Genomic DNA, 20,910 nt, shown 5'->3' with positions numbered 1-20,910 from the left:
GCCCACTGAGCAGGATGGGGAAGTTTGTCCTTCCTTTGCTTTTCTAAAGGCATTTCTGCAGACCTTGAGGTTCCCCCCCCTTTAAGCAGGGATGGGGCTGTTATCCTCAAGACTCCAAGTTCCCTCAAAAAGTTGCCTTGCACTTATCTTCCTACGGGGATCCTCTCTAAGGATGAGCCTGGCTCTCTTCCTCCTCCACAGTTTAGAAAGGCTGTTACACCTTCACACATTAGTTGCATCACAATACCCATTAAGGCATGCAGAATTAGCCAATGTTCTTGGCACAATTGTTTTAATCCATGCCTATGGCTAAGCCATGCCAAACCAAACAGACTGAAAATCGGCTCCCTCCAGATGACTGGAATATGCCATGTTATTATATTTTGAAAGAATCTGGAAGCAGAGAGGTCTGAAAAGTTTACTCCCCAGGAGTGAGTGACAAGGCAGAGCCTTCCAGCTTTACATGGTATAACTTTCTTTGTTTTAATTGCAGCTTGTTACCTCTAAGCTGAACAGTATATAACCTGAAGGAACCAAGGAGTAATGTGTGAACACAGGACCATATCAGAAAGCGATGCAGTGAAGGAGGTTCTGGACTCAGTTTTGGCAATAAGAAGGGAGCCCAGCCACTGCTCAGAAGGTCCGCCCACCACCAGGTCAAAAGAAATGTGTAAAAAGCCTCTGGAAAGAGAAGAAAAGACTCCCAGCCCGGTCTGGCCGGGAAGTTCTATCTGCTCCGCGAGGAACGGTTCAGCCCCTTCGTCAGGCCGGCCGCGCCCGGGAGCCCGGGGGTCCTGTGCTCGTCCTGGGAGGTGAACGAAGAGCTTCGCAACAGCCTTGCTGGTGTGACGCCAGCCGGCGGCAAATGAGCCCTCCTTGTCTTCTGGACGTCCGCGCCGGAGGACGGAAAGGAGGCGGACGCCCAAACTGCGGGTGGCTTCAGGAAGCCTTGCCCTTATCCCCTTCGAGCCGTGCAAGAAGGGGCACTGTGCACATGCCCCTGCTCCTTCGCCTGCCGTCGACGCCGTCGGGGCTGAGCGCCAGCAAAACAACGAGAAGTTGTCTCCCGAAAGGCGGCCGAGGGACCTGCAGCCAAACGTAGACCGTCGGGGCTGTCCTTCGCGTGGGTGGGCAGCGCCCTCCCCGCTGGAGGCGGGGAGAAGTGAGCCAAGCGTCTCGGGCTCCGGCAAGGCCGGCTTGGACGAAGTCCGGACGCCTCGGTTCGGCACTGTTGCTGCCGCCGCCCGCCGCCCAACCCTGCCCGGAAGAATAGCAGCAGCTGGACATGCCCGCACGCCTCCCCGGACTGGAGCGTTGCCCCGCGAACCTCGCAGTCCACCCGCTCCGACCTCCGCCCCTTTGGCCTCACGAGGATGCCCCGGGCGCACGGGACGCGAGTGCCGCTCCTGCTCCTCCCGGGCGCTCTCCTCGGGTGAGTGGGGGGGGGGCCTGTCTCGGCCGGGGCCCGGCTTCTTGGAGGGCCGGCTGGGATGCTGCACGTCCGGCGCGAGCGTTTCCTTCCCGAGGCTGGGACGGGTCGGGTCTCTCCTTCCCCGCCCAAGCTTTCTTCGCCCGCGCTCCGGTGTACCCGCAGGCAAAGCTCGCGCGCGGCGGGGTCCGACTCGCTCTGGAGCTGCCCCCGCGGCAGCGCCAGCAGAGTTTTCCGAGGCCAAGGAGCCGCTCCGAAAGGGTGGGCTGCCCGGCTTAGGAAGCGGGTCTTCCTCTCGGCGGCTGTTTTTCCCGGGGCATCTGCCGCCTAGCAGCTCCTTCGTCCTCCCCTCCCGGCTTCGCGACTGGCCGCGAATGTTGGTGGCCTTTGCTCACAACTTCGCTTCTTGCTTTTCTTCAGAAAGTGTTATTTGATGAAACAGGCTGTGCACAGTTCACGTGAGCCTTCGTTTCAAGGTTGAATTGATTAATGGACACCACAGTTTCTGCTCCTTTGGGCAAGAGTTCATTAGGGCCAGAGGAGAAGGCTGGTCCACCTGGGCTCTGACCCAGCTGGGTTTGCTCGGCTCTGGGAAAATCTAGGACAGTGGTTCTCAACCTTTCTAATGCCGCGACCCCATAATACAGTTCCCCATGTTGTGGTGACCCCCAACCACTTATACATCACCGGGTGCCAGGGGCGTGGCCAAAGAAAAGGGGAGGAAAAATGGCGGACAGCCTTGTTTGGCGACCCCCGTGAAATGGTCGTTCGACCCCAAATGGGGTCCCGACCCACAGGTTGAGAACCACTGCTCTAGGACTTCTGCTCTTCCCCTCGGAATCTCTCAGGATTTGCAGAGTGTTTGTTCTTTTTTCCAGGGCTGCTCTTGTTATTGGAAAACTTTCCTACTGTTTCTCTGTTCTTTGTATTTTAACAGGCAACATTTTCTTTTCAGAGATTAAAGTAAAATAACCACAATTATAAGTGGGAGCAAGTTAATCTGAGAAGAAATGTCTTAGGTCTCCTAAAACTGTTAGAAAAAACCCAAATAAAAATTTATGGTGCGGATTGGGGGGAAATGGCCAGGTGCTCTTCCTTCGTCTCTGAGGCTGAGGATAGAACTGTGTGTAAAATGGACCTGGGGGAGCCTTGAGGTGCTCCTTTGCCTGGGCAATGGGGTGGAAGGAGACGGGTGTACATCCCTGCAACCCCACAGGAAAGGGGGGCTTCTTGGGCTGTGGAGAGCTGTGCTGATGCCATGTGAGCTTTCAAGGGCCTTGTGGAATGGTAGAAGAGCGTCAGGACTGCAGCTCCTGGGGCAACAGAAGAAAGTTGATGCAATTTCATTGGCAGTGTTGATTGGTTTCAGCAGTCTGTTGAGTGGCAGTTTGGTTGAAGCATTTTGACTAGCCAAGCTGGCCCTCTGAATTCTGAGCAAATTTCTTGAGAGGGAATCTTGTAGCTGTTTCTCCAGGAAGGCTGAATGGAGCATTTCCATGCCACACAGATGCTGGGCCCTGTGCTGAGAAGCCCAGCAAGGCATCGCCCCAGGGTCCGGGGTCCTCCTCACCTGCTTTTTGGCATGCTGTCATTTATGGGGTCTCCTCAGGCCAAATTATTCCACAATCAACTGTAGTGCTCATGGCAGTCTTTATGGCCCCAAACCCTCAGCCCCTGGCGGAGCGGTTTATCCCTACCTGCTCCCCATCTGAAGTTGTCCAGGGCAGTTCCTAGCTGGTGATCTATACTGAAAACCCAAATCCCTCCTTCTGCTGCAGAAGGGAAAGGCAACCCCAACTGGGAAAAAGTTCTAGGTTTGCATGACACTCTAAAATACATTAGCCAGATCACATGTGGCCTTCTGCTTGATGTGTATCCCATGAGGAAGGCATGTCCATATGGAAGACTGTCAGACTGGCACCTCTGTTCTCCTCCCTACCACCGCCAGATTCGTGGCAGGGAGAGAAGTCAAATCGGCCCTGCAGAGCCTCCCCCAGCCAATGTCTCCTTCCGATTTCCTGGACAAGCTGATGGGCCGGACGTCAGGCTACGATGCTCGCATTAGGCCCAACTTCAAAGGTAAGGTATGAGCCACTGCAAGACAGCCTGGATTCCTTTGGGCAGAAATGAAATGAGACTCTTCAGTGAGACAGAGAGATCTTTCCTGCCCCCTCTTCAGCCTGAGAGGGGCTTCTGCACATGCCGTCCCAAGAGCTGGCAGGGCCATAGGAGCCTTAAACAAGGGCAGAGCTTCCTGGTTGGCTTGCTTCGCTCTGAAAAAGGGGAGGCCAGGTTGCTGCACAAAGCACCTTTCAGGGAAGCTTCCGTGGACCCCTCATGGAGGGAAGAGCCCCTTCAAAGAGCTGCTCTGCCCAACTATCCATGGCCTTTGCGCCATCTTCACATTTTCTTTCAGAGTTAGCAAAGATGCTTTCAAAGCACGATAATCCAGGAATAGAAGCGTGGTCTCACCCCTGCCTCCCTCCTCTCCTGGGGATCAACTTGAGAGGATGTTGGGTATGACTGAGAATGTAGTTGGACTTCATGGAGTGGCTGTGGGTCAACTGCTTGATAGGTAGAAAGACCTGTGTTTTATTGCTCTGCACCTTTGCCTGAGATCTTGAGGAGACATAGATATTGGGATGTTTATGTGACAGACCTAGGAGGGGCAGGAGTCTCTGCATTCAGAAGACCAGTAGCTTGATTTTCCATCTAACAGTTGTATGGGTTCTCCACCTCAAGAAAATCATATAAAAAAGGCAACTGAGGGGAGATATAACCAGGGTGTAGGAAACATGGATGTCAGAGTGAAATTGAACAGTTGGTTTTCTCCATCTCTGAAAATTAAAACTGGGAACCCCATCCCACCCCCTTATAAAGCTGACTGGGAGTAGATTTATGGCAGACCAAAGAGAGAGCACTTGTTCCTTCAATACATCATTGAACTGTGAAATTTATTCCCACAAAATGAGGTGATGGCCACTGACTTCATACAGGGGATAAATTCATGGATGGCTATCAGAAAGGATTGGATTAATTCATGGAGGACAGGATTGCTCTACTGGAAGGTCTTGCTTTTGAAGACCCCGTGTTCTGTCTGGGTTGGGGAGCTCAAATTACAACTGCAGGTGTGGTGAATGTTTCCTGCTTGGAAGAGCCATTTGCTTCTCCCCTGGCCTATGTTGGTCCTCGGTCTGATCCAGCCAAATGGCTCTTACATTCTTATCTGATTGGGACCCATTATCAGGCTTCAATAGCTTTATAACATGCCAGCCATGAGTCCTCTTTTAATTTCCTTACAGGCCCACCCGTCAATGTGACATGCAACATCTTCATCAACAGCTTTGGTTCAGTCACAGAAACGACCATGGTAAGGCTTAGCCCACCCACCCTCCTCACCCTTCTTTCTCAACCCAGCCAAGCACTGCAGCACCTTTGGCCTTTAGAAGGGGCACAGTTGATAGGCCACAACTCTCCCTGATTACTCTGGCCTTGGAGGACTGTTGCAGGAGAGCAGTGGTGCGAGTGGGAGCCTGGGGAACAAGAGCAACCAGAGAGCCAAAGAACAGCCCTGCGCTGGGTCCATTTCCACACCTTGCAACCCCCCTTCTAAGCCCCTCCCTGCTGCCTCAGTCAGGCACTTTTCCTTTGCTGCAGTCCTTATCCCATCTGTCAACATGCCTGCCTTCTCTCACCTTGGCTCCACCCGTGACAGCTTCTCTTGGCTCTTCCAGGATTATCGTGTCAATGTCTTTCTGCGGCAGCACTGGAATGACCCTCGCCTGACTTATTGGGAATACCCCGATGACTCTCTAGATTTGGACCCCTCCATGCTGGACTCCATCTGGAAGCCAGATCTGTTCTTTGCCAATGAAAAGGGAGCCAGCTTCCATGGAGTCACTACAGACAACAAGCTTCTACGCATTTTCAAAAATGGGGGTGTGCTATATAGCATTAGGTATCAGCTTCAACAACATCCTGTTCAGCCTAACCACCCAGAAAATATGGCTCACTGTGGTCCTGTTTGACTGTTCTTTTTCTTCCCCACAGGCTGACTCTTATCCTCTCCTGCCCTATGGATCTCAAGAACTTCCCTATGGACAGTCAGACATGCACCATGCAGCTGGAGAGCTGTGTGTATTTTTATTTAACTGTAGCATCCTTGGTGCTGAACATAAGAGCCACAGTTTCTGTACTTATGCTCATTTGATGGGCAATGCAAATTAGCTGTAGGTAAAAGGAGTACTAGGCTGGTTTACACAGCATGATTAGGTATAGCGGTTGGATTTGCACAATATGCTGAACTTCATTAGCAGTAATCTTGGATCTTTATTGTGACTTAACTATTCTGTGGGGTGATCAGTGTATAATTCAGAATCTGGGTTGATGTCATAACTAGATAAGGGTAGCCAAAAAGTTCCAGATGGTTCAGTAAGGAGGGATCTGGAAGGCCCAATAGAAAGATGGAGCTGGAAGCCATGTTACCCGGGCACATCATGCAACCTGAGCAATGGAAGGCCAGGTGGACATCATCCCTTTACACTGGAGGAGCAATGAAAGGTGGTGAGGGGGCAAGAGAAGGGCTGGCTCTTTGCAGAGGGATGGGTGACTCTGTCCTTTCTCTGGGTTCCTCCTGCTGCCTGTCTCTGCTTGCCTTGCAGTCGGTTACACCATGAATGACCTGACCTTCGAATGGGAGACGGAGCAGGAGGCCGTGCAGGTGGCTGAAGGCCTGACACTCCCTCAGTTTATCCTGCGGGATGAGAAAGATCTGGGCTATTGCACCAAGTCCTACAACACAGGTGACCAGATCTGCCTGGTGGGGGGAGGCTCAGTGCTCCTCCCAGGGCTAAAGGCCCCGTTTGCAGACTGCCTCAAAAACTACCATGATGCTGCCCTTCATCATCTATCCATCCATCCATCCATCCATCCATCCATTCATTTGTTTACTGTCTGACTCTATCATTAATCTAGGCAAGCAAACAGTATAATATGATACAAAGAGGATAAAAAGGAAACACACAGAAAAAGTAGAAAACAGCTTCTGGCAAACCAAATATCCCATCAGAAGTCCAAAGCTTGGGGAGAGAACCAGCCTTTACAGACCCATTTAAACAAAGTCAGGCCATGTGGAGCCAGAGGGTCTCATTCCGTTATCTGCCGAGTAGAGCCTGGGAAAGCCATTAGGCCTCATGGAGGACAATTGTCACCTCATCCTATCCTGGGATTGTGGTCGGGGCCAGACCGAAGCCACAGGGGAGATTATCCCCAACCTGGAAACAGGTGGTTTTTTGCATGCTCACCTGGCATCCTGTGAGCCCCCACAGACCCAAGCCCCTGGCCTCAGGGAGGAGCACAGGGAGCTGGAGAATGAAGCAGGTCTTGCCCCTGCTACTCCCACCCTTCACCTCTGTCTGCTATCATGGCTTGGACAAAATTAGGTATCCTCTTCCCCTGCCCCTCCCCTCCCCTCCCCCCACCGATCCTAGAGCACATCCATTACCTTCTCCCCCTCAAAAGCCACAATAACTTCCCCAGCAGCTCTGCCAGAGAGTACAGTTGCTTTGATGCATCAGCCAACCCACCCCCACCACCCCTCCATTGCCAAACACGACCTCCCTATTGGAGTCTCTCCTGTGCTTTTCAGAGGTGCAGGGGGTGCTCCTCTAGAGAATGGGCCCACAGGTGACCGGCTCTCTTCCTTTCTCCAGGGCAGTTCACCTGCATCGAAGTGAAGTTCCACCTGGAGAGGCAGATGGGCTACTATCTGATCCAGATGTACATCCCCAGCCTGCTGATTGTCATCCTTTCTTGGGTCTCCTTTTGGATCAACATGGATGCGGCACCAGCTCGAGTGGGGCTCGGCATTACCACTGTGCTGACAATGACCACCCAGAGTGCAGGGTCTCGGGCATCCTTGCCTAAGGTCAGGGCCTACAGCAGGAGATCCTGGAGCATCTTCCCAGGACACGTATCTCTGGGCAGGCAGAGAGGGTTTCCCAGCATTCCCATTTAGAGGTGGGATGGGGAGCTCATATCAGAGCCCTCCTATGCTCAGCTGGCCCTTTTATGCTGCTTCCAGCTGTTCCCTCAAACCACAGCATGAAATTTTGCCAAGAGAGGACCCTGAATATCTCCATGCACCATCCCTGAGCTAAAGGAAGGAGCGAGTGTTGGTTTCCTCGCACATGCTACACCCCCTTTTGGAGGTCATTAAGTTCAGACCACAGGAAGGTTCCCTGATAAGAGCGGAGACAACCTTCCCTATCCCACCATGTTACCTACGTGGGAGCCAGGAGAGGTAAGCACCTGCCACAGACCCAGTGGCTACCAGGGAGAGCCAGGTGTCTCTGATGAACCCTCTGTGCATCTTCAGAAGTATACAGTGCTACAAAGCCCAGGAATGACCACTTGAAATGAATCCTCTTCCTTGTGCTACATGCACCGCTGTGCCTCTTATACAGCAAATGAGGCAGGAATGCCACAACACCTCAGTTTGCCTCTTAAAGCCAGAAGCATCAAGGGGGTATTTCGAAGTGGGTAAAACGGATGTAGGTAAGTTTTAAATGTCCAGCACTGCAGGCCGAACAAGGAATCTTTCCCACAGCTATTTCTGTCTTTGGCTCACCAAAAGGAGTGAGAGAAGGAGGAGAAAAACATGCTTCTTAGATTTCTAGTCCCATCTGGGTCTGAGCATTCCCAAAGCTGACCTCGCAAAGAGAAGTCCCGTCTCTTCCTTCTCTAATGCTGGGGGTGTTGCCTCCCCATCTTTTCTAGCCTCTGTTCAGGTTATTTATATTTCCAAAGGAAAAGGCCACTGATGAACTACTCATTGGGCAGGTGGCCAAGGGGCCTTATCGAGGAAGATCAGATGCCAGCTGGTGCGAGGGGGGAGGGGACTTGACCTTAGAATGTGAGTGCGCACTCCCCAACCCCAAAGCGACACTAGGAGGCAAACAACGAATGCCAGAAAGGTTTAGTCTTGGTCTGGCTTTTCTCTTTGTCCAGAAGTGACTGAAGTCCCTGCAGATACCATCGGCTCCATTTGGGGACAGAATAACCGAATAACAGACTTGGAAGGGTTTGCTGGTTCAACTCCCTGCTCAAGACCATTCTGGACTAACAGCTGTCCAATCTGAGGGGTCCTTGGTGCTCTCTGATCTGGGTTGTTTTCTTGCAGACATTTCATTAGCCAAACTAGGTGATGTCATCAATCTTTCTTAAAAAACCTCCAGTGATGGAGCACCCATAATTTCTGGGGGAAGCCATTCCACTGTTTAATCATTCTCCCTGTCAGGAAATTTCTCCTTAGTTCTTGTTGGCTTCTTGTTGATTGGTCTCCATCTGTTGTTTCTTTTTCTGCCCTCTGATGCTTTGGAGAATAGGTTGAGCCCCTCTTGTGGGGTGACAGCCCCTTTAGATATTGGAAGATGCTAGCATGTCACCCTTGTCCTCTCTTTTATTACACCAGATATACCCAGTTCCTGCAACCGTTCTTCATGTTTTAGTCTCCAGTCCCCTCATCTTCTTTGTTGCTCTTCTCTGCATTTTGTCTAGAGTCTCAATAGCCTTCTTATATTGTGACCAAAACCAGGCGGAATATTACAAGTCTGGTTTTACCGGTGCAGTAGGAAGCAGTACTAGTACTTTAGGTGATCCCCGTGTTGATGCAACCTAGGACCTCATTGCTTTTTTGCAGCACAATTCTGGCTCATATTAGGTGGTTGTCCACTAGGGCTCCAAGATCCCTCCCATAGTTCTCACTGTGAGCCAGGTATCACCTATTCTGCACCTGTGCATTTGACTTTCCTTGCCTAAGAGTCTACTTTTCTCACCACTTTTCATTTTGTTAGATAGGGCCTGGTGTTCACGTCTGTCGAGATCCTTCCAGAACTTGAGCCTATCTTCTGGGGTGTTGTCATCTGCAAATTTGATAAGTTCCCCTTCTATTCCCTCATCTAAATCATTTATGAAGATGTTGAACAGTGCTGGGCCTAACAGAAAATCTTGGGGTGCCCCACTGCATGCATCCCTCCATGTGGATGTAGTTCCTCAGTGAAAAAATGCTGCTGTCCCTAACTGGGGGGCTGAACCTGGAGTCAAGGCAGCTGGGGGGAGCATGCCAGATCCTTGCAAGGCAGGACAAAGCCCTACAAAACATTCACCGCAGGAGAACCACCACACTCCTGGCATCTTGGTACCTGCTTGGCGTGAGGCTGGGACCATGCCTTGCTGTGTCAAATGAGAAGAACCTTAGAAAGTCTTTGGCGTTTTCTGGGGGGGCTGCAATAGAAGCAGGGTTGCCAAGAACAATGGCAGTGCTGGAGTTGGGGAGGGGGTTGCTTAGGCAGCAGCCAAGAAGGCCTGGGGAATTGCTTGCCCACGCCCCTTTCCTCGGCAGGTCTCCTACGTCAAAGCCATTGATATATGGATGGCCGTTTGCCTGCTCTTCGTCTTTGCCGCCCTGCTGGAGTATGCAGCGGTCAACTTTGTCTCCTGCCAGCATAAGGAGCTCCTGCATCTGCGGAGGAGCCAACGGCGGCAGAGGATGGTGGGTAAGATTTGGGCAGGGGGCTTCCGGGGGGAGGTAATAGGCCCAGTGCTCCCTATATATCCCTGGGATTGGTTAGAAGTGGGGGGGGGGAAGAAGCCCCTACCAAGTCAAGCCATCCTTCCTTGGGTGACTTTTGCCTGTCAGAAACAGCAACATTTTTTAAAAAATAAGTGTCTTTTTTGTGCTGGCTTTGGTTTTGCTCTCTCAGGGCTGTTCAGCTGCATCCGTTCAGGAAGGCAGCATGCTGGGCAGCCCCTCTGCTGGATGCCATCTGGGAAGGCAAGGGAACTTCCCTTGGGGTCCATGTCAGTCCAGCTGAATTTATTTATTTATTCAGAAAATTTATATTGCCGCCTAGTACATGGCAATTCAAGGTGGCTTACATAAAAGCACGATCTAAAAGAAATAAAAATAGTAATAAAAATAATAAAATAATAACCCCCCACCCCGGCAACAACATACATTCATACCAGCCATTTAATGGGCTCCATCCTGCTCTGGGTTTCCCAGGCTTGCTGGCAGAACCAGGTCTTCAAGGCCCTCTGGAAGATTGTCAGAGTGGGGGGTGGTCTAATCTCCGGGGGGATGGAGTTCCAGAGGGAGGGAGCCACCACGGAGAAGGCCCTTTTTCTGGATCCCACCAGATGTACCTCCTTAAGGAATGGAACCTGCAACATTCCTTGCCTCCCTGCTCTAGTGGGTCAGATAGGTGTGATCGGCAAGAGAAGGTCCCTTGGATAACCTGGTCCCAAGCCATGAAGGGCTTCAAAGGGACAACCAGCACCTTGAATTGCACCCGGAAGCAAATCGGCAACCAATGCAGCTCCCACAGAAGAGGTGCACACTGAGGGCTGCACAAAACCATGTGGGTCACTACATTTTGTACCAACTGGAGCTTCCGGATGCTTTTCAAGGGCAGCCCCATGTAGAGCATGTTGCAATAGTCAAGACATGAGGTGAGTACAGCATGAGTGACCGTGAAGAGGGATTGTTGGTCCAGGAAAGGGAATAACTGGCACACAACCCACAGTTGTGCAAAAGCCCTCCTGACCATGACTGCCACCCACTCTTTGAGCATGAGTTGTGAGTCCAGGAGAACCCGCAGATTACGCACAGGGTCTGTTTGGGGCAGTGCCACTCCATCCGAGACCAAAGGTGGCGATTCTCCATGGGTCAAAGAACCCCAAACCCAGAGCCACTCGGTCTTGCCAGGGTTCAGTTTTAACCCGTTGCTCCCCATCCAGCCCCTGACAGCATCCAGGCACTGCGAGAGGGAGGTCAGGGCATCGCCTAACCCAACACGGGCTGAGTTGTACAGCTGGGGGATCAACAGCCTGTTGATGACATCTCAGTCCCTGGTGACAGATGATATGACCCAAAGGCTTCATGTAGACATTAAATAGAAGGGGAGAGAGTACCGAGCCCTGTGGGACCCCGCAAAGCAGTGGGCGAGGGCTGGATCTCTCGCCTCCTATTGATACCGACTGAGAGCAGCCACAGAGGAAGGAAAGTGAACCAGGAGAGCACGGAGGCCCCCCCCCTGCTCCCAACTCCCGAAGCTGCTCCAGAGGGAGACCATGGTCGATGATACCAAAAGCAGCTTCTTCCCCTTGGCAGCGGTTGTACCTTGCCAGCCCTTGTCAGGAGAGAGGAACTGCCCTCTAGTGCTTGATCAGTCAGCTACAGGCCCTAGTTTCAAGCTGTCCTTGGCCAGCCTGCAGAAGGGTGCCTGCCCAGTTTTACATCCAGGAAAGAGGGGGGCAAGAGAGAGTGCTGAGTGGAATAGCCCCGGAGCAGAGCCCCAATCCGTCGAATGGAAGGCAGGGAGGGGTTGACATTCAGAGGTGGGGGGGACACGGAAGTGCTCAAGACCAAAGCCTTGAACACTGGTGACTTTGCTGCTCCAGCTTCAGCGCTTTGGGCTTGAGGTGCAACCTGGAAATTGGATGAACTGAGCAGTGTCTGGGGTTCCCTGTACGATGCTCCCCTTCTCGGTTCCATACTGAAGGGGAGATGTGCAGGCAACCTGGGCCAATTCCGTTCCCTGCCGGGGGATGCCCCCCCAACTCTTCTCCACCAGGCAGCAAGGATACAATGAAAGATGGTGGTTTGTAGTTTATGCATCCAGAACACTAGAATAAAAGGGCTGCCTCTGAGGACAACAGACAATGCTAGAAATTGTGAGCCATTCGTTGAGGTAATAATTCAGTTTGGAACATGGACTTGGCAACTTGCAACCATGAACATGTCCCTGCAGTGCAGAGATGGAGCTGTAGAGGGAAGGGAGTGCCCTGAAGGAGAGGAAAAAGAGCCACCATCAGGGCAACAGTTAGATGGGGGGGGCCCAGACCAGGAAAATAACTCAAGAAAGCTTCCCACTTTCCGCCTCCCTCACAAGACTCCACAGTCTTGGCACTGACGTCTTAGCCTGGCCAGCAGCAGCTTGACAACCACTTTTACTCCTCCCTCCCCCTGCCCAGGAAGAAGAGGTGGTCCGTGAGAGCCGCTTCTACTTCCAGGACTACGGACTTGGCCATTGTCTGCAGCATATGAAAAGTGGGGCAGCCATGGACAGCCCTATCTACGGTCCACCCCCTCTGGCCCCCCTCCTGCGAGAAGGAGAAATGCTCCGGAGGCGCTATGTGGATCGGGCCAAGCGGATCGACACCGTTTCCCGAGCCGTCTTCCCCTTCACTTTCCTGGTGTTCAACATTTTCTACTGGGTGGTCTATAAAGTGCTCCACCAAGCAGCCCCTTGAGCTGTGGCCAGGACCTGCCACCCAGGGCATCAAGAACTGCCGGTGGCTTCCTTCCAAGCTTCTGCACTCAAAAACACGGAAACATTGACTCCTTTCCCAAATGCCATGCTGAGAAATTTGGCACACTTTGCATGATGGTAAAATGTGCAAAAGGAAGGTACGGTTATTGTGCCACTGCTGACCATGATAGAGCTTCGGGTGGTCATATTTCATAAGGAGGACCATGGTGGGGTCCCCTTTCTTTCCTAGATTTGTGCTGCTCCCCCTGAAATCCAGGAAGCCTTGGGAGAACTAAAGAACTGACAGATAGCAGAGAAGCTCTAGGTCACTCAGTCCACCCTCCCTGCCCGGTGCAGGCATCTGCTGAGCTTTCTCTTATGGCTGTTCAGCTCCTATTTGGAAACCCCCCAGCAAGAGGAACGCATCCATGCAAGATTTTCACATTACTCTGCAATGATTCCCAAGAGGAAATCCCTCCTGAGACTCAGCCTACATCTCCACAGTGTCAAGGGAGAAGACAAGCAATTTTGTGGTCTGCTCAAGCCAAATAGAGTCAGCTGCTCTGTTTCTGGGAGGGCTTCAGCTCCAGGCCCTGCTTGCCCCGGGAGTTGCCCTCTGAACCCCTATCTACCATTTTAAAGTTTCCAAAGCAGCATAGTGTGCAATGGAACAATGGGCTCTTCTGGCCTGGAGGCTGCTGCTCTTAATGCAGCCCAAGATTACATCAACTTTTGAGCAGCTGCACCACAGGCTTTGCCCGTGTTCAGCCTGCAGTCCATGTATCCTCCTCACATGCCAATCCAGTCCTGCACCCAGAGCTATGACAATTTTCAGGAACGGGGCTTCAGGCAGCACATTTGCAGATCTTCAGTTTGGATCAGCCCAGCATTCAGCCTGTCACAGTCATGTTGAATTGCACCGTGGTCCTTCAAGGTGTTATTCAACACCCTTACCTTGCTATCATCTGTGACTGTGACCACCATCCCCCCCCCAGGCCATCCTCTGGGCCCCTTAAAGAGATCGTGAATGGTCTGGGCCAAGGATGAGCGCCCCTTTTCTCTTGGACAATGCAAAGCCATTAATCCACTGACCAAGGTTGCTCAATCAGTTGCAAGCTTCAGACTAGCCCACACCTCTACCTCTGACCAGGACAGATCCACAAACCCAGCCCATTTTGCCAGCCCTTTTTATGGGTACAGCCATCGCCTCACCCATAAACCCTCCCAAGCCCGCTAGGAGGGAAGAGCTCGTGCAGGCAGCAGGAGAGCGCCAAGGACTTGGGCCAGCCGTCTATCTTCCCTCTTCTGGAAGTGTGCCGTCAGCTTTCTCCCCTCTCAGGCCCCTGGGAGAGCCCCTTGGCAGCAGCCTGGCACACTGATTTATTATTGCATCAGTCAAATGACTCTTGGCAGATAAAGATTTGAAACATTTAAGGCAGGTAAATAACAGAATACAACTCAGAGATGAAACAGCTCAGGAATAAAAACAGAATCTGGCTAGATAGAATATCCTCGGAAACAGTTCAGCTTTCAGCATTTTTCTGAAACAGCTCAGGGAAGGGGCAACACGTCCTGGACTCAGCCCTCTTTACCTCCCAGAAGGGCTCAGGACAAGCACCAAGAGCAGCTTCTCCCTGCATGGCTGAGCTAAGTGCATTGGGGAGAGGCAGTCACCAGGCTGTTCCAGTGCCAGGAAATCCAGGGCTGCGTGGGCTCAAGGGAGACATGCACAAGTCTGAGAGACGTGGCTGAACCACAGGCTTATATGTTGAGTAGGGAACCATGTCACAAACCCCGTTCAGTCTTTACTGATCAAATTTATGGATGGAAAATGTTTGTCTGGCCAATCACTCTGGGCCGTTCACAGTTGCTGCTTACTGAATTTGGAGCCTCTCCAGTTCCAGTAGAAGCAGAGTTATGTGCTGAGTGGAGCAGTTATTTTAAAAGTGCCCTTTTCCTATTAGTTCATCCCTTGCGGCCACTATGGGCTCACTCAGGAGTCTGCTCTCTTCAGCAAAGGGTCCCTTCTTGCCCTGGAGCCCCTTGAGTTCCTCTCTTTCTTAACCTGGCTGCTCCCTGGCATGCTGTGGTTCAGCTGCAAATGGCCCTACAGCGCAGCAGTTTGATGGGCTGCAAAGAGAGAGCAGGAGTGGAACACACACACACACACACACACACACACACACACACACACACACACACACGCGAAGCTCAAACTTTAAGATCCAGTCCTGGGCCTGAGGCAGCCTCCACCAAACAGGATGAAGCTCATTGGCGAATCTTAAAGAAGCTGCCAAAATGGAGATTAAGGTCAGGAAGGAAGGAAGGAAGGAACAGCCCTTTTGAAAGACCAAACAGAGAAGATGAGGGGGTGGGGGTGGCCACTGGTTGCACTGGGGCTGAAACAGATGCCACAGAAGCAGCCCAGGCCAGCAGCCTCGTAGTCAACTCCTGGGGCCCTGAAGTTCAATAGGGCTGGGGCTGGGGCGGGCAGCCAGCCTGAACGCTGCCTGGTGGCCCCTAACTTTCCCATCTCCCCACCTCACTGCAATGCCTCTACCCCAGCTGCATCACTTTTTTCTTCCCTGCTACTTCCCAGTTTGCTGATCGGACATGTACCTTCCCACTTGTGAGTGTGGTTTTTCCTGGAGTGGAATATCCAGCAGCCGAGAGCAGCTTCCTGTCTATTGTCCTGAGAAGACTGTAGCTTGTCTCCTGCAGGATTTTCCAAGTAGAAATGACTCCATATCTTCAGGGACCAAATGGGGTTTTGCAAACAATGCAATTCTAAGCCGCTCTGCTTTTCCTATAGAAATAAAGTGCTGCAAGGATTTTATTTCAAGTTTCTGTTCTTTTTTCATTTGGGAAAAGACTCCCACTGACAAAGTGGGAAGGAGTGCCTAGACCAGGAGCCAGATGTGAGCTGCCTAACCCCTCATGGGCAGAAACTGCTCCCAGCCTCAGGTGGATGGGATTTGGGGTTGCCGCTTCTGAAATTGGCTTCTGTAGGTGCAGTCTCATTGCTGCCAAGAAGATTTCTTGATCAATTTCTGCCACGCAGGCTGGTGAGACTGTTGCCCCAGGCTGCACGAGTTATGCCAAGAAGGGTCCTGGTGTAGCTCTGAGCGCCTGGAGGCAATGTGTCCTTTCCACAGCAGAGAGTGGCTAAGCTGCAGTGAATTCTCTCTCCTCAAACCTTGGGGAAATGGAGGCAAGGAGAGTTCTGTTGGTTCCTGGGAAAGGCAGCTCTGACCTTGCTACTAGCTGGCCATGGGCCAAACAGAGAAAAGGGCGCTGCTGGAGAGAAGACCGAGCAGCAGAACTGCTTGCCCAGGACCCCCTTCTGGCAGGAGAAAAAGGGTCTCCTTTGAAGAGGATGCTAAAAACATCTCCTACGCTCTCTCCCAACAACATGGCTCTGCGTTCTCCTTTCCTTGGCACCCTGGACCATCAGGTCTGGGAGGCAGGAGAGTTGGGCTTCCTCCTCCTCCTGCTGCTGGTCAGATGCCAGCTTTAGAGAATAGCCAACTGTCTTGGAGCCTTTGCTTCAGACAAGCAGCCCACAGTACCAGGAAGGGCTGGCACATCTGGCGACAGCTGGTACCAGAGCAAGATGGCCTCCACAGCTGAGCCCACTTCTCTGAAGGAAGTCTCAGTCCTCCCTCCAGTCTGGCTCTTCTCTTCCCCTGCCAGGTTGCCCCCCACCCTCCATTCCTCTCTTGCTTCCCCAAAGGTGGCCTGGTCTGGACAGGAGTGCCTGGGCAAGATGAGCCCAGAGCAATGAGCCTAGGGCCCTTCTGGCCTCTCCCTTCCTAGAAGCTCTTTTCAACTCCCAGGCCTGCATGGCAAGCAGTCCTCAACTCCTGAGGCAGCCATGACAATATTCAAGGAAAAAAACTCCTGGCACTCAAGGGGTCTGTACCACTCAAAGGGTTGTTGCTGTGGGGAAAAGAGAAAGAAGAAGGTGTGTTGGATATGTTTATCACCTTGAATTATTTATAAAAAAATAAAAAGGCAGAATACAAATAAATACATGTGGATTGATGAGCATCAGCTGCTGGTAGATTGGGTTCTCACCATGCCCTCCTATGCCTGCCACTGGGATCTAGTGATAACAAGCTTTTCCCATTTTGGGGGTCTCTCCTTCAGGCCTACCCACCAGCAGCAACTTTATCTGCCTCCATGTTCACCTGTCCCCGGGGGACCATCCCCCAGCCTCAGCTTATGGACAACCTCTCAGAGGCAGCTGCATAGCAATATTAAGCAGTCCAGGAGAATCCTGGGTGCCCCACAATGGGTGGCCAATGACTCAGCCATTCCTTCCTCTCCTATTAACTAAAGATCTCTACATAAGAAGGACCAGAACTATATAAGCTATATAAATAACCACGACTGTCGCCACCGCCTCTACTGTGAAACAATACTTCCAGCTCCAACCTCGCAGAGGGCCCAGAAAAGACAATTATATCATGACCTGTTGAAGGATCCAACAGGGTCCAAAGAACTGCAGCCTTCCATCCATGTTTCACCACAAGAGCGACCATCTCCAACACTTCCCTTCAAAAAGTTAAGTGCAAGAGATGCTTTAAAGTTCACCCCCAGAATCACACATGCTCTAAGAAGCAGAAGCAGCCATATTGCCAAATTTCAATATTTTTTTTCTAATTTACATCCTTCCTTTTCTTCGAAGGCTCAGGACAGTATAAATAGCGCTTACTCTTCATTTTTCTCCTGCAATGTTCCTGTGAGCTAAGTTGAGCTAAAATAAAGTGACTAACAAAGTCGTCCGGTGATTTGAACCAGAGCCCCCCTCTGCCCATCTTGGCTCTCAAAAGAGAGGGTGGACCTATTCTACAGGGCACCAGAGGGCAGGGTAAGAAGTAATGGGCGAAAGCTTCTCAAAGAGAGATACAACCCAGAAGGAAGGAGAACGTGACAATGAGAGCAGCTTGCCTCCCAGGGGTTGGGATGCTCCATCGCTGGAGGTTTTCAAAAATGGATTGGACAGCCATTTGGCTGGGATGATGTCAGAGGTCCCCTCCAGCTCCGATTCTGTGCTCAGTTTTGTCTTGGTAACCCTCCTTTAACCCTGGGGTAGAGGAAGAGCTAGTTCTCTTCTGTTCATCTTCCCAGAAGAGGATTTGTTTCTGCATGCGAAGTGTCCAGAACCGGTTAAAGGAGTGATTTTATTTAAGATCTCAACCTGGCTTGTTTCCGCATTTGACAAAGCCGGGTCTAAGAAAGAAGATGAATTCCACTGGTCCTGCCCACTCTGCGCCGCTGCCCTCTGGCGGCCAGGAGAGGCAGCTCCTCCCCAAGTTTCACCGTTTGAAAACATTTGGAAAGGACTGATACATGTTACAGAAGGTGAGAAACAGCAAAGCTGAAACTTTAGTTACTATCCTTCCCTTTAGTTACTATTGTTATTACATTTGTACACTGTCAAATCATTCAGACTCCCAGTGATTTAAATACAATTCAATAATATATCCAAATAATAATAATAACAACAACTTTATTGTCACTTTGAATGTACACCAATCGGCATACATCAAAATGAAATTTTGTTGCATACAGCTCTCAAAGGGTCACCACCTCCGATATACACTCCTTGTTCATGGCCAGCTCAAGTTTCAGATTGTCCATTTTAATGTCTAAGGAGTGAAGGATGGCAAACAGGACAGATGGAAACGGATGTGGATTAGCCCTCAAATTAGCTTGTATTCCTGCACAACAACCTCACCTCCACATACTCTCTCCCTAGCTGAGGAAGGGTCCCTAGGAGTCTGAATTATTCTTATTTAAATAATAATTTTACTAGAAATTACAATTTAAAAGATAAAAACTAAAAAAAACCTACATGAGAATAAAAAGAAAAAATAGGTACAGAAAACAAAAGAGGAGAGGAGGAGGAGGAGAAAGAAACATAAAGAAGTAACTTCCCTCTTATCACAACAAATATTTTTGTAACATCTTTTAAAAAACAGCAAATCCTCCCTTCCTTGCATTCTCATCTCAGTCATGAAAAGAACCCCGACACATTATTCCTGATCAGCAAAAGTCTGTTAAAGGTTAGCAGAGATTAACTACATTTTTATTTTTTATAAATCCAGCACAGAAACATTATTCAAATCACTCTTCTAGTTTGTTATTCATATGTCCTTTCAATTATTAACACATCAAGAAGCTTCATCTGAATATCAAAGATAAACATGTTTTCCTTCTCATTCAGTTAGCTCATCATTCAATTCGATCTCGATCTTATCCAGAACAGCTGATGTGCCTCTTCTGCAAAATCATTTTTATGCCACCTATAATATTCTTGAAATGAACTTCCGAGTTCACTGTTCACAAATATTTCTCCACGATTTTCCTCCAGTTCTGCTCCAGTGAAGGCATCCATAGATGGCTTTGGAACCCTGGGGGGACATGGCAAAGGCACAGGCTGGTATTTTACCAGGAAACGTAGATAGGGCAGGCTAGAAAAATAAGTGCCATCCTAATCATACCCAAGCACTCTGAATTTGTTGGCAATGTCCATTTTGCCATATGAGTTCAAGGTGACCTAACCCTAACCCTAAGTGGAATTTTCCTCCAATGAGATTTTCCCATGTATTTTACCAGGAAACATAGATAAGGCAGACTGGAAAGGTCTGTGCCCTTCTAACCATACCCAAGCACTCTGAAATTGTTGGCAATGTCCATTTTGCCGTATCAGTTCACGGTGACCTAACCCTAACCCTAAATGGAGTTTTCCTCCAATGGGATTTTCCCATGTATTTTACCAGGAAACATAGATAGGGCTGGCTAGAAAAGTAAGTGCCCTCCTAATCATACCAAAGCACTCTGAGTTTGTTGGCGATGTCCATTTTGCCGTATGAGTTCATGGTGACCTAACCCTAACTCTAAGTGGAATTTTCCTCCAATGGGATTTTCCCATGTATTTTACCAGGAAACATAGATAAGGCAGACTGGAAAGGTCTGTGCCCTTCTAACCATACCCAAGCACTCAGAGTTTGTTGGTGATGTCCATTTTCCTCTCCGAGTTCATGGTTACCTAACCCTAACCCTAAGTGGAATTTTCCTCCAATGGGATTTTCTCATGTATTTTACCAGGAAACATAGCTAGAATAGGATAGAAAAGTAAGTGGCCTCCTAACCATACCCAAGCACTCCGAATTTATTGGCGATGTCCATTTTGCTGTATCAGTTCATGGTGACCTAACCCTAACCTTAAGTGGAGTTTTCCTCCAAGGGCATTTTGCCATGTATTTTACCAAGAAACATAGATAGGGCAGGATATCAAAGTAAGTGCCCTCCAAACCATGCCAAAGCACTCTGAGTTTGTTGGCGATGTTCATTTTGCCGTATGAGTTCACGGTGACCTAACCCTAACCCTAAGTGGAGTTTTCCTCCAATGGGATTTTCCCATGTATTTTACCAGGAAACATAGATAGGGCAGGCTAGAAAAGTAAGTGCCCTCATAATCATACCCAAGCAGTCCCAATATGTTGGCAATGTCCATTTTGCCGTATGAGTTCAAAGTGACCTAACCCTAACCCTAAGTGGAATTTTCCTCCAATTCGCTTTTCCCATGTATTTTACCAGGAAACATAGATAAAGCTGACTGGAAGAGTCTGTGCCTTCCTAACCATACCCAAGCACTCTAGATTTGTTGGTGATGTCCATTTTGCCGTATGATTTCACGGTGACCTAACCCTAATCCTAAGTGGAATTTTCCTCCAATGTGATTTCCCCATGTATTTTACCAGGAAACATAGATAGGGCAGCATATAAAAGTAAGTGCCCTCCAAACCATACCAAAGCACTCTGAGTTTGTTGCCGTATGAGTTCATGGTGACCTAACCCTAATCCTAAGTGGAATTTTCTTCCTATGTGATTTCCCCATGTATTTTGCCAGGAAAGATAGATAGAGCAGGATATAAAAGTAAGTGCCCACCAAACCATACCAAAGCACTCTGAGTTTGTTGGCGATCTCCATTTTGCTGTATGAGTTCATGGTGATCTAACCCTAACCCTAAGTGGAATTTTCCTCCAATGGGATTTTCCCATGTATTTTACCAGGAAACATAGATAGGGCAGGCTGGAAAAGTAAGTGCCCTTCTAATCATACCCAAGCAGTCTGAATATGTTGGCATTGTCCATTTT

The 20,910-nt window shown here is 50.1% G+C and overlaps 1 protein-coding gene across 3 annotated transcripts; it reads left to right on the top strand.

Annotated features, from left to right (window-relative positions):
- Positions 1-477: 477 nt before the first annotated feature.
- Positions 478-15,577, top strand: LOC120313237 (glycine receptor subunit alpha-4-like). 3 transcript variants are annotated; one of them, XM_039354952.1, is made up of 9 exons: positions 478-1,432; positions 3,378-3,508; positions 4,732-4,799; positions 5,164-5,387; positions 5,480-5,562; positions 6,091-6,231; positions 7,141-7,355; positions 9,831-9,984; positions 12,464-12,632. In XM_039354952.1, the coding sequence occupies exons 1-9, from the start codon at positions 1,374-1,376 to the stop codon at positions 12,481-12,483; spliced, it is 1,095 nt and encodes a 364-aa protein (XP_039210886.1). In that variant the 5' UTR covers positions 478-1,373; the 3' UTR covers positions 12,484-12,632. The 3 variants fall into 3 exon arrangements, with proteins under 3 accessions (XP_039210886.1, XP_039210884.1, XP_039210885.1); XM_039354950.1 differs by having other exon boundaries at positions 479-1,432; positions 9,831-9,980; positions 12,464-15,577; XM_039354951.1 differs by lacking the exon at positions 3,378-3,508 and having other exon boundaries at positions 856-1,432; positions 9,831-9,980; positions 12,464-15,577.
- The last annotated feature ends 5,333 nt before the right edge of the window (positions 15,578-20,910 follow it).

This window comes from Crotalus tigris, unplaced genomic scaffold (genome assembly GCF_016545835.1).
Source record: "Crotalus tigris isolate CLP2741 ecotype Arizona unplaced genomic scaffold, ASM1654583v1 scf7180000018585.330925593:3314079, whole genome shotgun sequence".
Taxonomy (NCBI): Eukaryota; Metazoa; Chordata; class Lepidosauria; order Squamata; family Viperidae; genus Crotalus; species Crotalus tigris.
The sequence above is the reverse complement of the archived record's forward strand: the minus strand, read 5'-3'. Positions and strand labels throughout refer to the sequence as shown.

What these genes read in the sequence shown, in the direction of transcription:
- LOC120313237 (XM_039354950.1), top strand. Translation starts at nt 1,374, where the DNA reads ATGCCCCGGGCGCACGGGACGCGAGTGCCGCTCCTGCTCCTCCCGGGC. An exon ending in CACCATGCAGCTGGAGAGCT is followed by an intron (nt 5,563 to 6,090) that starts GTGTGTATTTTT and finishes CTTGCCTTGCAG; the next exon opens with TCGGTTACACCATGAATGAC. An exon ending in CTCGGGCATCCTTGCCTAAG is followed by an intron (nt 7,356 to 9,830) that starts GTCAGGGCCTAC and finishes TTTCCTCGGCAG; the next exon opens with GTCTCCTACGTCAAAGCCAT.